The following is a 15,638-nucleotide window of genomic DNA, read 5'->3' on the forward strand; positions in this document are numbered from 1 at the left end:
TTTGCAGAGTGATTTTCCTAAATGCAATTTGGATCATGTCATTTCCTTGCTTAAAATACTTCAGTGAGACTGCCTATTCTTAAGGATAAGGCAGGATTAGAATAAGACCCAAATACTTGCAGTAATATGTGATTATATTGACATATGACTCCCATGACTGCTACCTTAGATAGCACCACTCCCCCAAATGTATCCCATCTGCCAACTACATTAAAATATTTCCAGCTTCTTAAATCTGCCATGCTATCTCCTTCCTTGGAGACAACACACATGTTCCCTGTACCTGGAATATACTTCCAAACTAAGAAAACACCTAAACAAATGTCAAGACTCTGCTCTGCTGACATCTCTTTCTACCCTGCTCCCTTGCTTCTTAGTAAGCAATTTCTCCTTTATGCTCCTACAGAAGCATGTGCCGTTTAACTCCATGACAGCACTTACTTCACTGCACAGTGGTTATTTGTCTGTGTGCTTCTAACAGCCGGACCTTATCTCATTTATACATTCATCTTATTCATTCTCAGCACGTAGCACAGTATCTAATGTATAGTAAGTGATCAATTCAGGTCTATAGGATAATCTGAACAGTATCACAATTTGTATTAAAACATGTTCAGGTTCCTATAATAAACCCTTAGTGTATTAGAAGGATGATGGTTCCCCTAGGCCACAGACACTTGGACTCTGCAATAGTTTTTAAGAACAGTGGTATTTCCCACCCTGCTGAGGATGGCAAGAGACAATTTTAATAACAGCTATCATTTAGTGAGCATATATTATGTGGCAGCAGCTCTGTACCTTATATAATTATGTATTTGTTATATAATGTATAATATAGAATGATTATTATTTTGAGACAGGGTCTTGCTGGGTCACCCAGGCTGGAGGGTAGTGGCATAATCACAACTCACTGCAGCCTCAACCTCCCAGGCTTAGGTGATCCTCCTACTTCAGCCTCCCAAGTAGCTGGGACCACAGACATGCACCACCACACCCAGCTAATTTTAAAAAATTATTTGTAGAGATGGGGTCTCCCTATGTTGCCAAGGCTGGTCTCGAACTCCTGGGTGCAGGCAATCCTCCTGCCTCAGCCTCCCAAAGTGCTGGGATTACCGGCATGAACCCATCACACCCAGCCTATGTTAATGATTATTTTACTGAACTCTCACAATCCTATGAGGTAGGTATGATTACCCACATTTTATAATAAGAAAAGAACTATTCTTCTTTTTAACTTTCAATTTTAGAATCATTTCAAACTTAAGAATTATAATACTAGTGTCAATAATTCTCATATACCCTTCACTCAGAGTTAGTAGATTTTACCCTTAATTGGGATTGGTCTAATGTTTCCTCACAATTAGATTCAGGTTATACATTTTTGGGAGGAATACCACAGAAGGACTATTTTCAGTGTAACACATCAGAAGGCATCTGATGCCTGCCAATTTCTTTTCTGATCATTATTTGAAAGCCAAGTATTACACATGGAGAAAGTAAGGGGCTACTTGTTCTCTGGCTGACAGAATCCCTGTTACTATCTCCACAGGATTTCCAAATTTTCACTTCTGATAGTCTCTGCTCTCTCCAAGCAGAGCTCCTTGACCTTTTTGAAAGGCAGATGCTTAGAGTTAGTGGCAGCCTCTCTGAGGATCTGGGCTCCTCTAAAATAAAGTGTGGCATCAACCAGGCCATTCTTTGGAGACAGCTCCAAGATTGCAAGTGAGATGGTAGTGTAGAGGCTTACCAGGCTTGCAGGGCACAGATGGGGTCAATTTCAGTTACATACACAATGGAGCCCATGGCTTTCAGGGCAGCACAGCACCCTTTCCCCACCTGAAGAGGGGAGAGAGCACACATATTAAGGAAAGTCACCGAGAAAACCATTTCTCAAAGCTTCTGGGAAAGTGCACCCCCTCTTTCCACCCCTGGGAGGAATTTCACTGAATAGATTCATACTTGGGGAAAACAAGAAGAACAAATAATTGAATACAGCTCATAAACAAACCCCTGGCTCCTGCTTATCGCATTCATGTGCACAAGAACACCCACACTCACGATTCATAATCAAAACACAAGCTAAAAAGAACATCACAAACGGTGGTACTGGAGCAAGTCAGAAAATCAACTTAAGGAAAAATGGCGGCAATGCAAAGGGAAAAAGAAAGACTACTTTAACCAGAGGGCCTCTGAAGTTCTTTTTCTCATCTAAAGTGGTAACGAGTGTACTCATATGTCCATACAAATAAAAAATTCCAGAATATTTCAACAAAATCCATTTAAAACACCTAATAAATGAAAGGTTAAACGTCACCTCTCCATAGCCACAGACTACCACTTGCTTTCCACCAAACATCATGTCTGTTGTCCTTTTAAGTCTAGGGGAAAAAAACACATTAAATCAGAAAAATCTTCTCGTTTCTGCCTTGAGGTTAGATTGAATCTCTTTGTTTTCATGGGGTTTTTTGGTTGGTTTGTTTTTCATTTTGAAAGAAAGTCTGGTTTCTTTTTTTTTTTTAAAGGGGTTTTCTGGTCTTTACCAGAAAATTTGCTAGACAAATTCTAAAAGAGCTGTAACACTGAAAGTCTGATTTCTATCCTAGAGAAACTAATGACCAGAAAGAAAAGTTGAATAAAATACATATTTTCTCACTCCCTGCCATCCAACCAATCCTATATGTAAGGGTTTTTTTCCTTTTTTTCCCCCTTTCTTGCAAGTGGTGCAGAAAAGGAAGAAGATGTAGATAACATAGTAATTTTTAAACATAAAAGCAACATACATTTATTAGATAATGTTTTGAAAATATAATATTTAGAAATAGAAAAGATACAAAGGAGAAAATAAAAATAATGTAATTTTAATTTACGAGGTGACAAAGCTCTGGCTTAATGGAGACATTATCCAGAGGTGCTACATGAATCCTTTCCAGAAATAACCAAAGCCAAAAAACTTAGAATCTCAACTTGACAACACAAGTTCATCTCAAAGATAATAAACAATACCCATCAAGAATTGATTCACGGCAACAGTAGAGGTTGTCAAATTTCTGTTTGGTGACTGAGTCATTGACATTCATGGCTGGAACACACAGCTTCCCAGCTTTGGACAGTTGGTACAGCCTGAGGATGAGGGAAGCCAAGAACAAAAAACATCGGAACGTTACAATCTACCATTGCTTTCATAGCAGGCCCCAGAAACACGATGATTGGGTAGGCATGAGAGCGTGAGACATGACTAGTTTCATCCTATTAGGTGGCCACTGAGAAACAAAGAATATCTTTCTAGAGCCTGCATATACAGCTTCACAATAAAGATTTTATTCAAAAGCCATGTGGGGAAAATCCTTGACCCATCTCTAAATTTTAAGGCCTTCACTGGAGACTATAAAAAGTGGGTGAGTGGGAGCGGGTTGAAGGTTGCAAAATTACCTACTGGGTACAATGTTCACTAAATCTGCACTGGTCTCACTGCCTGCCGGAACTACAAGTACATGAGACTACACCTGGCTGTTTGTGTTTTGTTTGTTTTGAGATGGAGTTTCACTCTTGTTGCCCCTGCTGGAGAGCAATGGTGTGATCTCGGTTCACTGCAACCTCCGCCTCCTGGGTTCAAGCGATTCTCTTGCCTCAGCCTCCTGAGTAGCTGGGATTACAGGCATCTGCCACCATGCCCAGCTAATTTTGTATTTTTAGTAGAGATGGGGTTTCTCCATGTTGGTCAGGCTGGTCTCAAACTCCCGACCTCAGGTGATCCGCCTGCCTCAGCCTCCCAAAGCGCTGACAGGGGTGAGTCACTGCACCCAGCCTTCCAGCATTTTTTCTTTTTTTAAATAGAGACAGGGTCTCACTGTGTTGCCCAGGCTGGTCTCGAACTCCTAGACTCAAGTGATCCTCCCATCTTGGCCTCCCAAAGTGCTGGGTTACAGGCATGAACCACTATGCCCAGCTTAAACTGTGTATTAATTTCACTCATCTTTTTAATTATAAAAGGAGTAACTTTAAGTACTACTTTAAAAACCATGCTTAATCCCACTAATCTACTGTAACAATTTTAACTTTCAAATACACTCACAATTTGTTTTTTGTTTTTTTTTTTGAGACGGAGCCTCACTCTGTCACCCTGGCTGGAGTGCAGCGGCGTGATCTCAGCTCACTGCAACCTCTGCCTCCCGGGTTCAAGCGATTTTTGTGCCACAGCCTCCTGAGTAGCTGGGACTACAGGTGCGCGCCACCACACTTGGGTAATTTTTGTATTTAATAGAGACGGGGTTTCACCATGTTGGCCAGGCTAGTCTTGAATTCCTGACCTGTTTTGTACATTCAAAAAGATGATAATGTATTGAAGCAGTGACGGTGGCTGGTTCAGAATTTACTTCCCTAAAACTTTTTTTTCATCCTTTTAGTTCTTTATGGGTGAAATAAATCATAGAAATGATCACAGAAATTGAACTGAAATAATTCCAATTTTACTCAGAGAATTATTGCTCATTTGAGAAGCAGAACCCTATATGTCCTTGCTTTCCATGTAAGAATGTAAGCTCTAAGATGGCAGAGTTTTTTTGTCTGTTTTGTCTACTGCTAGATTCCTAGCACCTAGAGCAGTTCCTCGTTCATTGTAGAAGTTCAATAAATATTTGTTGAATGAATGAATAAATGTGTCCAAAAAGGACAAGAAGTAATTGTTTACAATCACTAGAAAACGTGAGGACTTCACTTGTTCTCCCACCTGCCCCCTTCTCACTATTTTAGGTTCATTATTTGTGTTGTTAATTAAAAAAAAAAAAACAAGAGAGATCTGGTCACCTCAAAGCAAGCTGAGATCTGATCACCTCACAGCAAGTTGAAATGTTGTTACCTCATAGCAGGCTCCAATTTTTAACACGTGTTTTATAGGTATGTGTTTATAAGACTTTATGTCTAGACTGCATAAAACCAGGTATGCCCATGTCAAATCTTACCTATGAACTCCAGTAACACTCTCCTCTACTATGCCCTTGATTTTCTTAAACATGTTGGGATACTTTTTATAAATCCAGTGGGTAAGATCCCCTCCATCATCCAAGATCTGCAATAGTAAGCATCAATAACATCATTCACTTTGCTGAAGCCTCAAGGCTTCAGTGCTTCTCTGGGTCTTGCATCCCAATCTAATTAGCAATTTACAGATATTTAAAATTTCCCATATGGTTATGCAAAGTAACTTAAAGCCAGAGTAAATGCAATAATCTGCCAAATAGTCATTATATTGAAGTAAAAGACAATGAGAGAAGAAAGGCCAATTTTAATTCGCACAGCCAAACAACCCTCCCTATGATATATCTACTGCATCAAAATATACAGCAACTAACTGAGGATTTTCTTATGGATTGATAACTTGTGGTTATCTAGGCCACTAGATCTTGAATCTACTATAGGTATTCAGAAAGCCTAAATGGACTTTAAATATATTCAGTCAAGACTTAGTTTAAATAAGAGGCCTCAGTTTACACAGCCTCTTAAGAAAAAAAGAAAAATCAATCAATAAATGGTCAGATAATTAAGTCTCCCTCTCAGAACAATAGCTTATAAAACTGTATTCCATTAACCTTCTTCTCCCAAAGTATAGGCACTCTCCCACCCAAAATATCAGGCAGCACTGTAGGGTTTTGCCTAGCACAACCTCACACTCTGTAGAAACCAAATTAAAAATAACCAGGGAACCGTGCAGCATGTAGGTGTGCAAGCATGCTTCTGAACAGCTCATCTATCACTATTTCAGGTTGGGATTAAAGATAAACACAGTGCTGTGCCCACTGGAGCTTTCATCAGCAGAGAAAAGCTTTTGAATTATAAAGATAAAGAAAAACCAGCTTAGAACACTATCAGGCACGAGGCTATGATACTTCAGTCCTTCGCTAGGCTGTCAGAAGTGTTTAGCAGGACTCTGCAAATTGTTATACCCATCCTCCTGGAAAGTCCCACAGAACTGGGTTGCCTTCTGCTGACATGCACCCATCTTGCAGTCTCATCAATTATCAACTCTGCTGTAAGTGCCAAAACTGCTATTCTGGACCCCAGAGTACACAAAATCCCCAACCTCATGTCTACCACCTGATCTCTTTTTCTCTTTTGCTCTTGCTGTTGACCTATTTTCTCTCCCTCACTCAAACATTGCTTGAGAACCAGAATTCAAGTTAGGACTCTCATCAAAGCTTTTGTACTTGCTCCATACTACAAGTAGAAACCCCCAGAACAGATGCCCCAAGAAAGCAAAAGGCTCTTCTGAGTTTCTCTCTCCCATTCTCCATGTATGGAATCCCTCATGAAGTTTTCCCTTCTACAGAAAAGATAAGAGACAAGAGAGATTGAACAACTGGAAACTCTATGTTGTAAGTCTCACTATTCTCATCCACTTTTCCCTTTTAAGGAAGATATGACACAGACAGGTAGTTGCTGCCTCTAAGATTTACTTAATGAACTCTGCCCATAATTCTCACCATGTAAATCTACTGCAGGAAATTCTTGTCATCAGGAAATCTTCCCAAGGGTGGGAAGTAAGGAAAAGTACTAAATCTTGACAGAATCTAAAGAGGTATGGGTCTTGTTTTCTGGGCTGACAACTGTTTTTGTCCTTGTCTTACTCTCTTTATTAACCTTCCTAGCAGTTTGTGCTGGTTCTACAGTTTGTAATGTTCTCCAGGTAAAATCCTAATGTCCTCCCTGGGTTCCTGACTTTAAAAATCAATGTTTTATTCCCAGGAGAAACTCCCTGGCATATCTGCTTTAGCATCTGTCAGTCACACTCCCTCGTGTCACTATTAAAACTGTTGGAATGAGCTGACTCATCTTACAGCCACTGTCAACTCTGCTCCCCCACCCCTTTAGGATATGAAGGCTCTAACCCAGCTTCCTCAAACAAGCCTGGTGCAGTGTGACCTGGATCACAGAATTCAGAAAGAAGCTACTTCTCTGCCACGCACCAAGTGAGGCCTGCTCTGCAGCCTTCAGCAGCAAGCAATGGTTGGATTAGAGCTTCAGGGATTCTTTTGTCAGCACATTCCCTAATTTCTGCCCCCTCCCCCAAGGGAAGGGGGCAGAATTATTTGCAAAATAGGAGCACCTCATAGTTTGTGTAGCTTTTTGGGGAGGGGTTTGGGGTGGGGGCACAGTTTCACTCTCTCACCCAGGCTGGATTGCACTGGTGTTATCTCGGCTCACTGCAGCCTCTACCTCCTGGGCTCAAGTGATCCTTCCACCTCAGCCTCCTAAGTAGCTGGGACTACTACTACAGGTGCATGCCAACACATCCTGCTAATTTTTGTATTTTTTTGTAGAGACAGTGTCTCCCTATGTTGCCCAGGCTGGTGTCGAACTCCTGGGCTGAAGGAATCTACCTGCCTTGGGCTCCCAAAGTGCTGGCATTACACGCCACCACACCCAGCCCTTTGTGTAGCTTTTTGCCTCTTTGCAAATCTAATGTGCTATCAGGCTTCAAGACTTGATCTAAAGAATAACACAAAAATAAAAATGAAGCAAAAATTACAACCCCAAAACTTTGCCTTGTTGTCTTTTTAAATGTGGGGAACGAATATAAAGAGAAGAAACTTGAACTTGGAAGCTCTTCAGGTTTACTATAAATGCATTATACGAACTCTATTATTTTTATTTTATTTTTCTAGTCCTGACTCACATGACAAGTATATGGATTCTAGAGAGAAGGCTAAGCATCTCGAGAGCTCTGGGGTGGTTTGTTTGGGTTTTTTGGTTGTTGTAAGGTGGGGGAGTAGGCAGTAGCAGGGAATGGAAACTCATTACTCTTGCTTTTTAACCAGCCACGTGTGAATCCTGGGCAGCACTTTAATGTTTCTAATGAATATAAATGCTTCCAACATTAGAACCAATAATTAAAGCACTTTGAGGTTATAAGAGCTTCAATACTCTTGGGGTACCCATAGCATAAGAATCTAGTTCTGCTGGAAATCCAGGTACGTCAGATAGAAATGAAGCCATTTTCCTTTCTTCTTGTTGGGAAACCCTCTCCCAGGCCATAACCTCCTCCCATCCCCATTCCTGACCCCTACAGAATTGTATTAGCAGAAATCTGACCCACCATGTTTGGCTGCCAGCCCTCCACATTCACACATCTATCAATGCACCACCAAAAGTCATCTTCTGACTCTCCCTTCCAGGCAAAAACAGGAAATCCTGAGAAAAAAAGGAACAAAGAGAAACCATTAAAGACCAAAAGAGGCTGATCGCCAAATTTTAGTGAGAAGATTCTGGTTCCTAATTTCCAACTCTCTCATTCTGCTATAATCCTTGGATTGACATTCTTCACTGATTGGCATTGCCTTCAGCCCCTTTATCCATTCCTTTGTCTTTGATGGTCATTCTGCTCTTATTAGCCCAATGAGGACAAGTAGAATGGACAAAAGTATGACAGCTGTTTAAAATGTAACGAGAGGGGGCCAGGCACAGTGGCTCACTCCTGTAATCCCAGCACTTTGGGAGGCTGAGGTGGGTGGATCACCTGAGATCAGGAGTTCAAGGCCAGCCTGGCCAACATGATGAAACCTGTCTCTACTAAAAATACAAAAATTAGCTGGGTGTGGTGGTGCACGCCTGTCGTCTCAGCTACTGGGGAGGCTGAGGCAGAAGAATGGCTTGAACCTGGGAGTCGGAGGTTGCAGTGAGCCAAGATCGTTGCTATTGCACTCCAGCCTAGGGGACAGGGCGAGACTCTGTCTCCAAAAAAAAAAAAAAAAAAAAAGTGACTAGAGGGAAAAGAAAAACCAGAAACAGTTACTTCTTGATCCACTCAAACTGGCATTCTCACCATTTCCCAATTACACTTTAATTTTTTTTGCTTCTATACTTTAATCATCCCACCCTATTATTAAGAAAAAAAAAAAAGTGTTTTTCCACTTGCTAAAACGTTACTATAATTCATAGCCCAGTTAAGTGTCATGTTCCTAACGAAGCCTGATTAACCCAGCTGGAAATGAGCGCTCAAGGAATCTGAACTTTTCTTTTTCTTTTTGAGATGGAGTCTCGCTCTGACACCCAGGCTGGAGTGCAATGGCACCATTTCGGCTCACTGCAACCTCCACCTCCTGGGTTCAGGTGATTCTCCTGCCTCAGCCTCTTGAGTAGCTGGGACTACAGGTGCGTGGCACCACGCCCAGCTAATTTTTGTATTTTTAGTAGAGACGGGGTTTCACCATATTGGCCAGGCTGGTCTCGAACTCCTGACCTCATGATCTGCCCGCCTCAGGCTCCTAAAGTGCTGGGATTACAGGTGTGAGCCACTGCGCCCGGCCTTTTTTTTTTTTTTTTTTTTTGAGATGGAGTCTGGCTCTGTCCCCCAGGCTAGAGTGCAGTGGTGCAATCTCGGCTCACTGCAGCCTCTGCCTCCTGGGTTCAAGCGATTCTCCTGCCTCAGCCTTCTGAGTAGCTGGGATTACAGGTGCCCTCCACTACCCCCGGCTAATTTTTGTACTTTTAGTAGAGACGGAGTTTCACCATGTTGGCCATACTGCTCTTGAACTCCTGACCTCAGGTGATCCACCTGTCTCGGCCTCCCAAAGTGGGAATCTGAACTTTTCTAAGCCTCTTGTTTGTGTAGTGAATATGGATTTATAATCTGTCATGGCATTTATCATATATGTCCTTGTATCATTATTTATATATGTGTATTATTTCCTCACCAAAATATAAGATTCTGAGGGTAAAGACATTGCCTCATTTGCCCTTACAGCTCTTAGAGTAGGTCAGTAAGCATTTGTTTAAAAAAAAGAAATGGGGTTGCTGGGCACAGTGGCTCACGCCTGTAACCCCAGCACTTTGGGAGGCCAAGGCAGGCGGGTCACCTGAGGTCAGGAGTTCGAGACCAGCCTGACTAACATGGTGAAACCCCGTCTCTACTAAAAATACAAAAATTAGCCAGGTGTAGTGGAGGGCACCTGTAATCTCAGCTACTCAGGAGGCTGAGGCAGGGGAGTTGCTTGAACCCGGGAGGCGGAGGTTGCAGTGAGCTGAGATCACACCATTGCACTCCAGCCTGTGCGACGGAGTGAGACTCTGTCTCAAATAAATAAATAAATAAAATAAAAATAATAAAATAATAAAAATTAAAAATAGAAATTAAATTAAGAAATAAAAAAAATTGGGCTGGGCATGGTGGCTCACACCTCTAATCCCAGCACTTTGGGAGGATGAGGCGAGAGGATCACTTGAGGCCGGCTGTTTGAGAGTAGCCTGAGCAACAGAGCAAGACCTTGTGTCTTCAAAAAAATTTTTTAAGTTAGCTGGGCATGGTGGCATGTGCCTAAAGTCCCAGCTACTCAGAAGACTGAGGTGGGAGGATCACCTGTTCCCAGGAATTGAAGGATGCAGGGAAACACTATTGTACTACTGCACTCCAGCCTGGGTGACAGAGCAAGACTCTGTCTCTACTTAAAAAAAAAGGAAAACGGCCGGGCGCGGTGGCTCAAGCCTGTAATCCCAGCACTTTGGGAGGCCGAGATGGGCGGATCACGAGGTCAGGAGATCGAGACCATCCTGGCTAACAAGGTGAAACCCCGTCTCTACTAAAAAATACAAAAAAATTAGCCGGGCGAGGTGGCGGGTGCCTGTAGTCCCAGCTACTCGGGAGGCTGAGACAGGAGAATGGCCTGAACCCAGGAGGCAGAGCTTGCAGTGAGCTGAGATCCGGCCACTGCACTCCAGCCTGGGCGACAGAGCAAGACTCCATCTCAAAAAAAAAAAAAAAAAAAAAAAAAAAAAGGAAAAGAAATGAATGCGTATTCACTGGGGTACACATTTACTATTTGTATTAATAAAGTATTAAATATTTTTCTATCATATATACAGCCATAAAATCTTATAAATAAGTAAATTAAAATGAAAGAACAAATGAAACGCTGAGCTGTACTGCCAAAGAGTAAAGGCAAGAGGCTGGCAAAGTCCAAATTTCTCTATTTCTTTTGTCCATCAACTACTAGTGGATGCTGTGATCAAATATTAATCTGCCAGGTCAAGTCCTCTTTACTCCTGAAGCAGAAACACCAAACATTAAATCAGGGCAAATTACTTGCTGGAAAACCAATAGGGTCACAAAACTAAGGGTGAAGCATTTTCTCCTGTAATCCATGTTACCTCAATGAGTAGTGTTCACTAGTGCTCTGCTATTAGTAAATCAGTGAGTCAAAACAAAGCATTACCTAATAATGGAATATTAGACAAAGGTAGATATTTGTCAACTGTAAAATGGCAAAGTTAACTAGATCATATTTGACAAGCGAAGGCCAGAAAAAGTAAATTCATCAAGAATTGAGATCTATTTCTTCCAAGATAGTTCTTTTATTGTCAACCTTCTTTAAAGATTTATGCTGAAACAACAGAACTTTTTGGAGACTTACTTTAGCCAAAGGCACAGAGAACAAGCTCTTACCACTTTCTGCTAGAGCAGCAGCCACTTCATTGAGAGTGGAATAGATGTTGCAGGCAGCCCATCGGCACTGGGCCCCCAGAGCACCTAGAGTTTCCATAAGTACCTGTATTAAAGACAAAGCAGGGGATGAGCAAGCCTGGGCCAAACAACTAGTCAAGGAGATAAAGTTTATATATTTTACAATCAGAAAATACAACAGGAATGACTTAGGCCAGTGATTTTCAAATTGGGCTCTACAGAACTTCTTCAGTATTCTAAGAAGAAGGCAAGTATTGGGGGAAGCCATGGGAAGAGGGAGGCTCCAGCTGACTCTATGTTTTTACCAATTTAAATTAAGCCTCCCCATAAGATTTAATAAATCAAGGACTTCAGAGCCAAAACTTTTCTTAAAAAACACAGATTTACAGTTCTGCTTCTGTTTAGAATACACAAAGCTACAAGAGAAGCTCCCACCTTAATGACATGAAAAAGCTGGGTAGCTACTAGGAAGGCTGAGGTGGGAGGACTGCTTTGAGCATGGGAGATGGAGGCTGTAGTGAGTCGTGACTGTGCCACTGAACTCCAGCCTGGACAATAGAGTGAGACCCTGTCTCCAAAAAACCAAACACATGGCCAGGCATGGTGGCTCATGCCTGTAATCCCACTTTGGGAGGCTGAGGTGGGTCATTACCTGAGGTCAGGAGTTCGAGACCAGCCTGGCCAACATGGTGAACCCTATCTCTACTAAAAATACAGAAAAATTAGCCGGGCATGGTGGCGCACGCCTGTAGTCCCAGCTACTTGGGAGGCTGAGGCAGGACAATGGCTTGAAACGGTGAGACAGAGGTTGCAGTGAGCTAAGATTGTACCACTGCACTCCAGCCTGGACAACAAGAGCAAAGCTCTGTCTCAAATGGCCGAGCGCAGTGGCTCACGCCTATAATCCCAACACTTTGGGAGGCTGAGGCGGGCAGATCATGAGATCAGGAGATCGAGACTATCCTGGCTAACATGGTGAAACCCCGTCTCTACTAAAAACACACAAAAAAATTAGCCAGGCGCGGTGGCGGGTGCCTGTAGTCTCAGCTACTCGGGAGGCTGAGCCAGGAGAATGGTGTGAACCTGGGAGGCGGAGCTTGCAGTGAGCCGAGATTGCACTATTGCACTCTAGCCTGCGTGACACAGCAAGACTCCGTCTCAAAACAAAACAAAACAAAAACCAAAACGAACAAACACACACACACAAACCCCCAAAACTGGGTAATCTACAAAGCCAAACTCTTCTTGAGCCCATCAAAGAGCTGAGGCCGTAAAGCACAGCTGAGGCCGTAAAGCACCGAAGTGAACTGCCCTCCAAAGAGTGACACATCCTTTTAAAGAGAGAGGGAAGACTGTTTTACCTTTGGCAGCGCATGTGAGGAAGAAATGGCTGCCGCAGATGAGGATAAGAAAATGTCAGCTAAACTTTTGAACAATTAGGAAAGGCTGGGTGTGGGAAAGTGTGTCAATGTGGAATTTGTTGAAGCTCCAGGCACAAGTAGATTTCCCATTCACATGCAGGCTGTCTTCCAGAGGTTTCCACCCAGTGCTCAAAAGAAAGACTGGGGCAGGGAACTGATTGGCTGTGCTCAGAAACAGACATGAAACCTGGGCACTTCCCTATACTCTTCTCTCATAGGAAGCAAAAGCCTCAAGCTATAGGAAGAGCAGGAAGTGGGCCTGCTATTAGGGACCAGGCAAAGATCCACTGTTTCTGGAGGAAGGCAGAAGCAAAAACTCTCTGCCTCTGGGAGAGGCACAGGAAAAACTTTTGGGCCCAGGACAGTTCACTGATACAAAGTAAGGATCTGCTACCTCTCTAGCTCTCCAGGGAGGGCAGGAAAATATGTCTTGCCCAAGACCCACCACAGATGCAAGGCAAAGTTTGGCTGCTACAGATAGGAGAGGCAGGAATATTGAGAAAACCCTGCCCTCACAGACGTCTGCCTAAGACTGAGACCGCACCAGAGATCCAAAAACCCCACTTGCCCTCACCGTGTGCTTAGCCCCAGGAAACAAGGAGCAGCAGTCTAGTATGGCAGATGGGACAGGTACTTGAAAAGAGGACACTTCTGTGGCACACGTGTGCAGAAGTAGCTGAAAACTGAGGGTAAAGCAGAAATACTGAGGAATGTCCTTTGGTAACCTCAAATTACAAGGTTATAGCAGTCCACTGCTGGAGGAATTTGAAGCCTTTATTGGTATACAACAAACTCTAAATCCAGCCCAATTCATGACTATAATGAAAACTAATATACTACCACTCAATTAAAAATGTCAGGACATATAAAAAGTAAAAACAAAACAAAACAAAACAAAAAAAACACTGTCAGGAAATGAGTAAACAATAGAGGCAGGCTCTCAAATGAGCCAAATGTTTGATCACACAGGAGCTTTAAAATAACTATGATTAATATGTTTATGTTATTTATTTTTACTTTTTTAGGGTCTTGCTATGTTGCCCAGGCTGGAGTAATATGTGTATGTTAAAGGATCTAGTTGAGAAAGACAGACAACATCTATGAATAGACAGAAAATTTCAGCTGAGATGGAAACTATAAAAAGTCAAATACAGGCCGGTGCGGTGGCTCAGGCCTGTAAAGGCTAGCACCTTGGGAGGCTGAGGTGGGTGGATCACCTGGGGTCGGGAGTTTGAGACCAGCCTGACCAACATGGAGAAACCCCATCTCTACTAAAAATACAAAATTAGCCGCTTGGTGGCACATGCCTGTAATCCCAGTTATTCGGGAGGCTGAGGCAGGAGAATCACTTGAACCCAGGAGGTGGAGGTTGTGGTGAGACAAGATTGCGCCATTGCACTCCAGCCTGGGCAACAGGAGCAAAATTCTGTCTTAAAAAAAAAGGCAAATACAAATGCCAGAAAAAAAAATGTCAAATTAAAAGTTCCTTCAACAGGTTTATCATCAGACTGGGCACATCCAGGGACAGAATCAGTGAACCTGAAGATAGACCAATAAAATTTACTGAACTGAGCCAGGCACAGTGGCTCATGCCTGTAACCCTAGCACTTTGAAAGGCTGAGGCAGGAGATCGCTTGAGGCCAGGAGTTTGACACCAGCCTGGGCATCACAGCAAGATCTCATTTCTACATAAAATTAAAAAAATTAGCCAGGCATGATGGTACATGCCTGTAGTCCCAGTTACTTGGGAGACTGGGGCAGGAGGAACGCTTGAGCCCAGGAGTTTGAGGCTGCAATGAGCCTGCAATGACTGTACCATTGCACTGCAGCCTGGGTGACACAGTGAGACACTACTCAACAAAACAAAACAACAACAAAAAAAGAAATTACTGAACTGAAATACAAAAAGAAAAAGACTGGCAGAAAAAAATCAGAACAGAGTGCTTAAAATCTATGGGATCTATGGGAATCTATGGATTCTTTCCCTTTTTGCCTTCTGGAACTCCAATTACATGTATGGAGAGGAAAAAAAGAGGATCTGGGAACAATGACATTTCAAAACCAAACAGCATATTAGTGCCCAGATCCACTAAAAGGAGCCAGGCATTCTGGGAGAAATGGCTGATTCCAAGAGTAGGACATGGAATGTTCAAGATAAGCGGAGGTGATCTTGTACCAAAAGCAAGGAAGTGTTCAAAGAATGAAAGCGACATGTCAAAAGACAAGTCACAGAAGCCACACTGAAGAGGCTCTCCCTGGTCAAATTGGTAACAAGATGATCATGTAAGTAAGTAATGATAGTAATGGATTATAACTTATTAAATAAAATAGGAAACAGTGATTCCATACAAATAAAAATAATGAATAAATCAAAGATAAAGAATGAGATATTTACAGTTTCATAGTATTACCTCACATAAACATATTAATTCTATTTTTATTTATTTTTGAGACAGGGTCTCACTCTGTCACCCAGGCTGGAGTGCAGTGCAATCTCAGCTCACTGCTCACTGTAATCTCTACCTTCCGGGCTCAATCAATCCTCCCACCTCAGCCTCCCATAGCTGGAACTACAGGCACATGCCACCACACCTGGCTAACTTTTGTATTTTTTTGTAGAAATGGTGTTTTGCCATGTTGCCTAGGCTAGTCTTGAACTTCTGGACTCAAGTGATCTCTGCCAGCCTTGACCTCCCAAAGTGCTGGGATTACAGGCGTGAGCCATCGCACCCAGTCTAAAAAACATATTAATTATAAACTGGGAAAAA

General features: G+C 42.5%; 1 protein-coding gene and 1 non-coding gene across 8 annotated transcripts in view; both read right to left on the bottom strand.

Annotated features, from left to right (window-relative positions):
* The window catches only part of AHCYL2 (adenosylhomocysteinase like 2), a 210,643-nt gene that overhangs the window by 22,652 nt on the left and 172,353 nt on the right, over positions 1 to 15,638 (bottom strand). For all 7 annotated transcript variants that reach the window (XM_050782526.1, XM_050782525.1, XM_050782524.1 and 4 more), the window contains 6 exons: positions 11,432 to 11,534; positions 8,090 to 8,184; positions 4,959 to 5,065; positions 3,004 to 3,120; positions 2,315 to 2,378; positions 1,748 to 1,836 (listed from right to left, as the gene is read on the bottom strand). In XM_050782526.1, coding sequence (XP_050638483.1) covers positions 1,748 to 1,836; positions 2,315 to 2,378; positions 3,004 to 3,120; positions 4,959 to 5,065; positions 8,090 to 8,184; positions 11,432 to 11,534 — 575 coding nt within the window. The remainder of the gene's footprint in view (positions 1 to 1,747; positions 1,837 to 2,314; positions 2,379 to 3,003; positions 3,121 to 4,958; positions 5,066 to 8,089; positions 8,185 to 11,431; positions 11,535 to 15,638) is intronic.
* Positions 2,521 to 2,582, bottom strand: LOC126951805 (U7 small nuclear RNA). Its single transcript, XR_007724660.1, has one exon. It is a non-coding gene; the product is annotated as a U7 small nuclear RNA (small nuclear RNA).

This window comes from Macaca thibetana, chromosome 3 (assembly GCF_024542745.1).
Source record: "Macaca thibetana thibetana isolate TM-01 chromosome 3, ASM2454274v1, whole genome shotgun sequence".
In the NCBI taxonomy this organism is placed as follows: Eukaryota; Metazoa; Chordata; class Mammalia; order Primates; family Cercopithecidae; genus Macaca; species Macaca thibetana.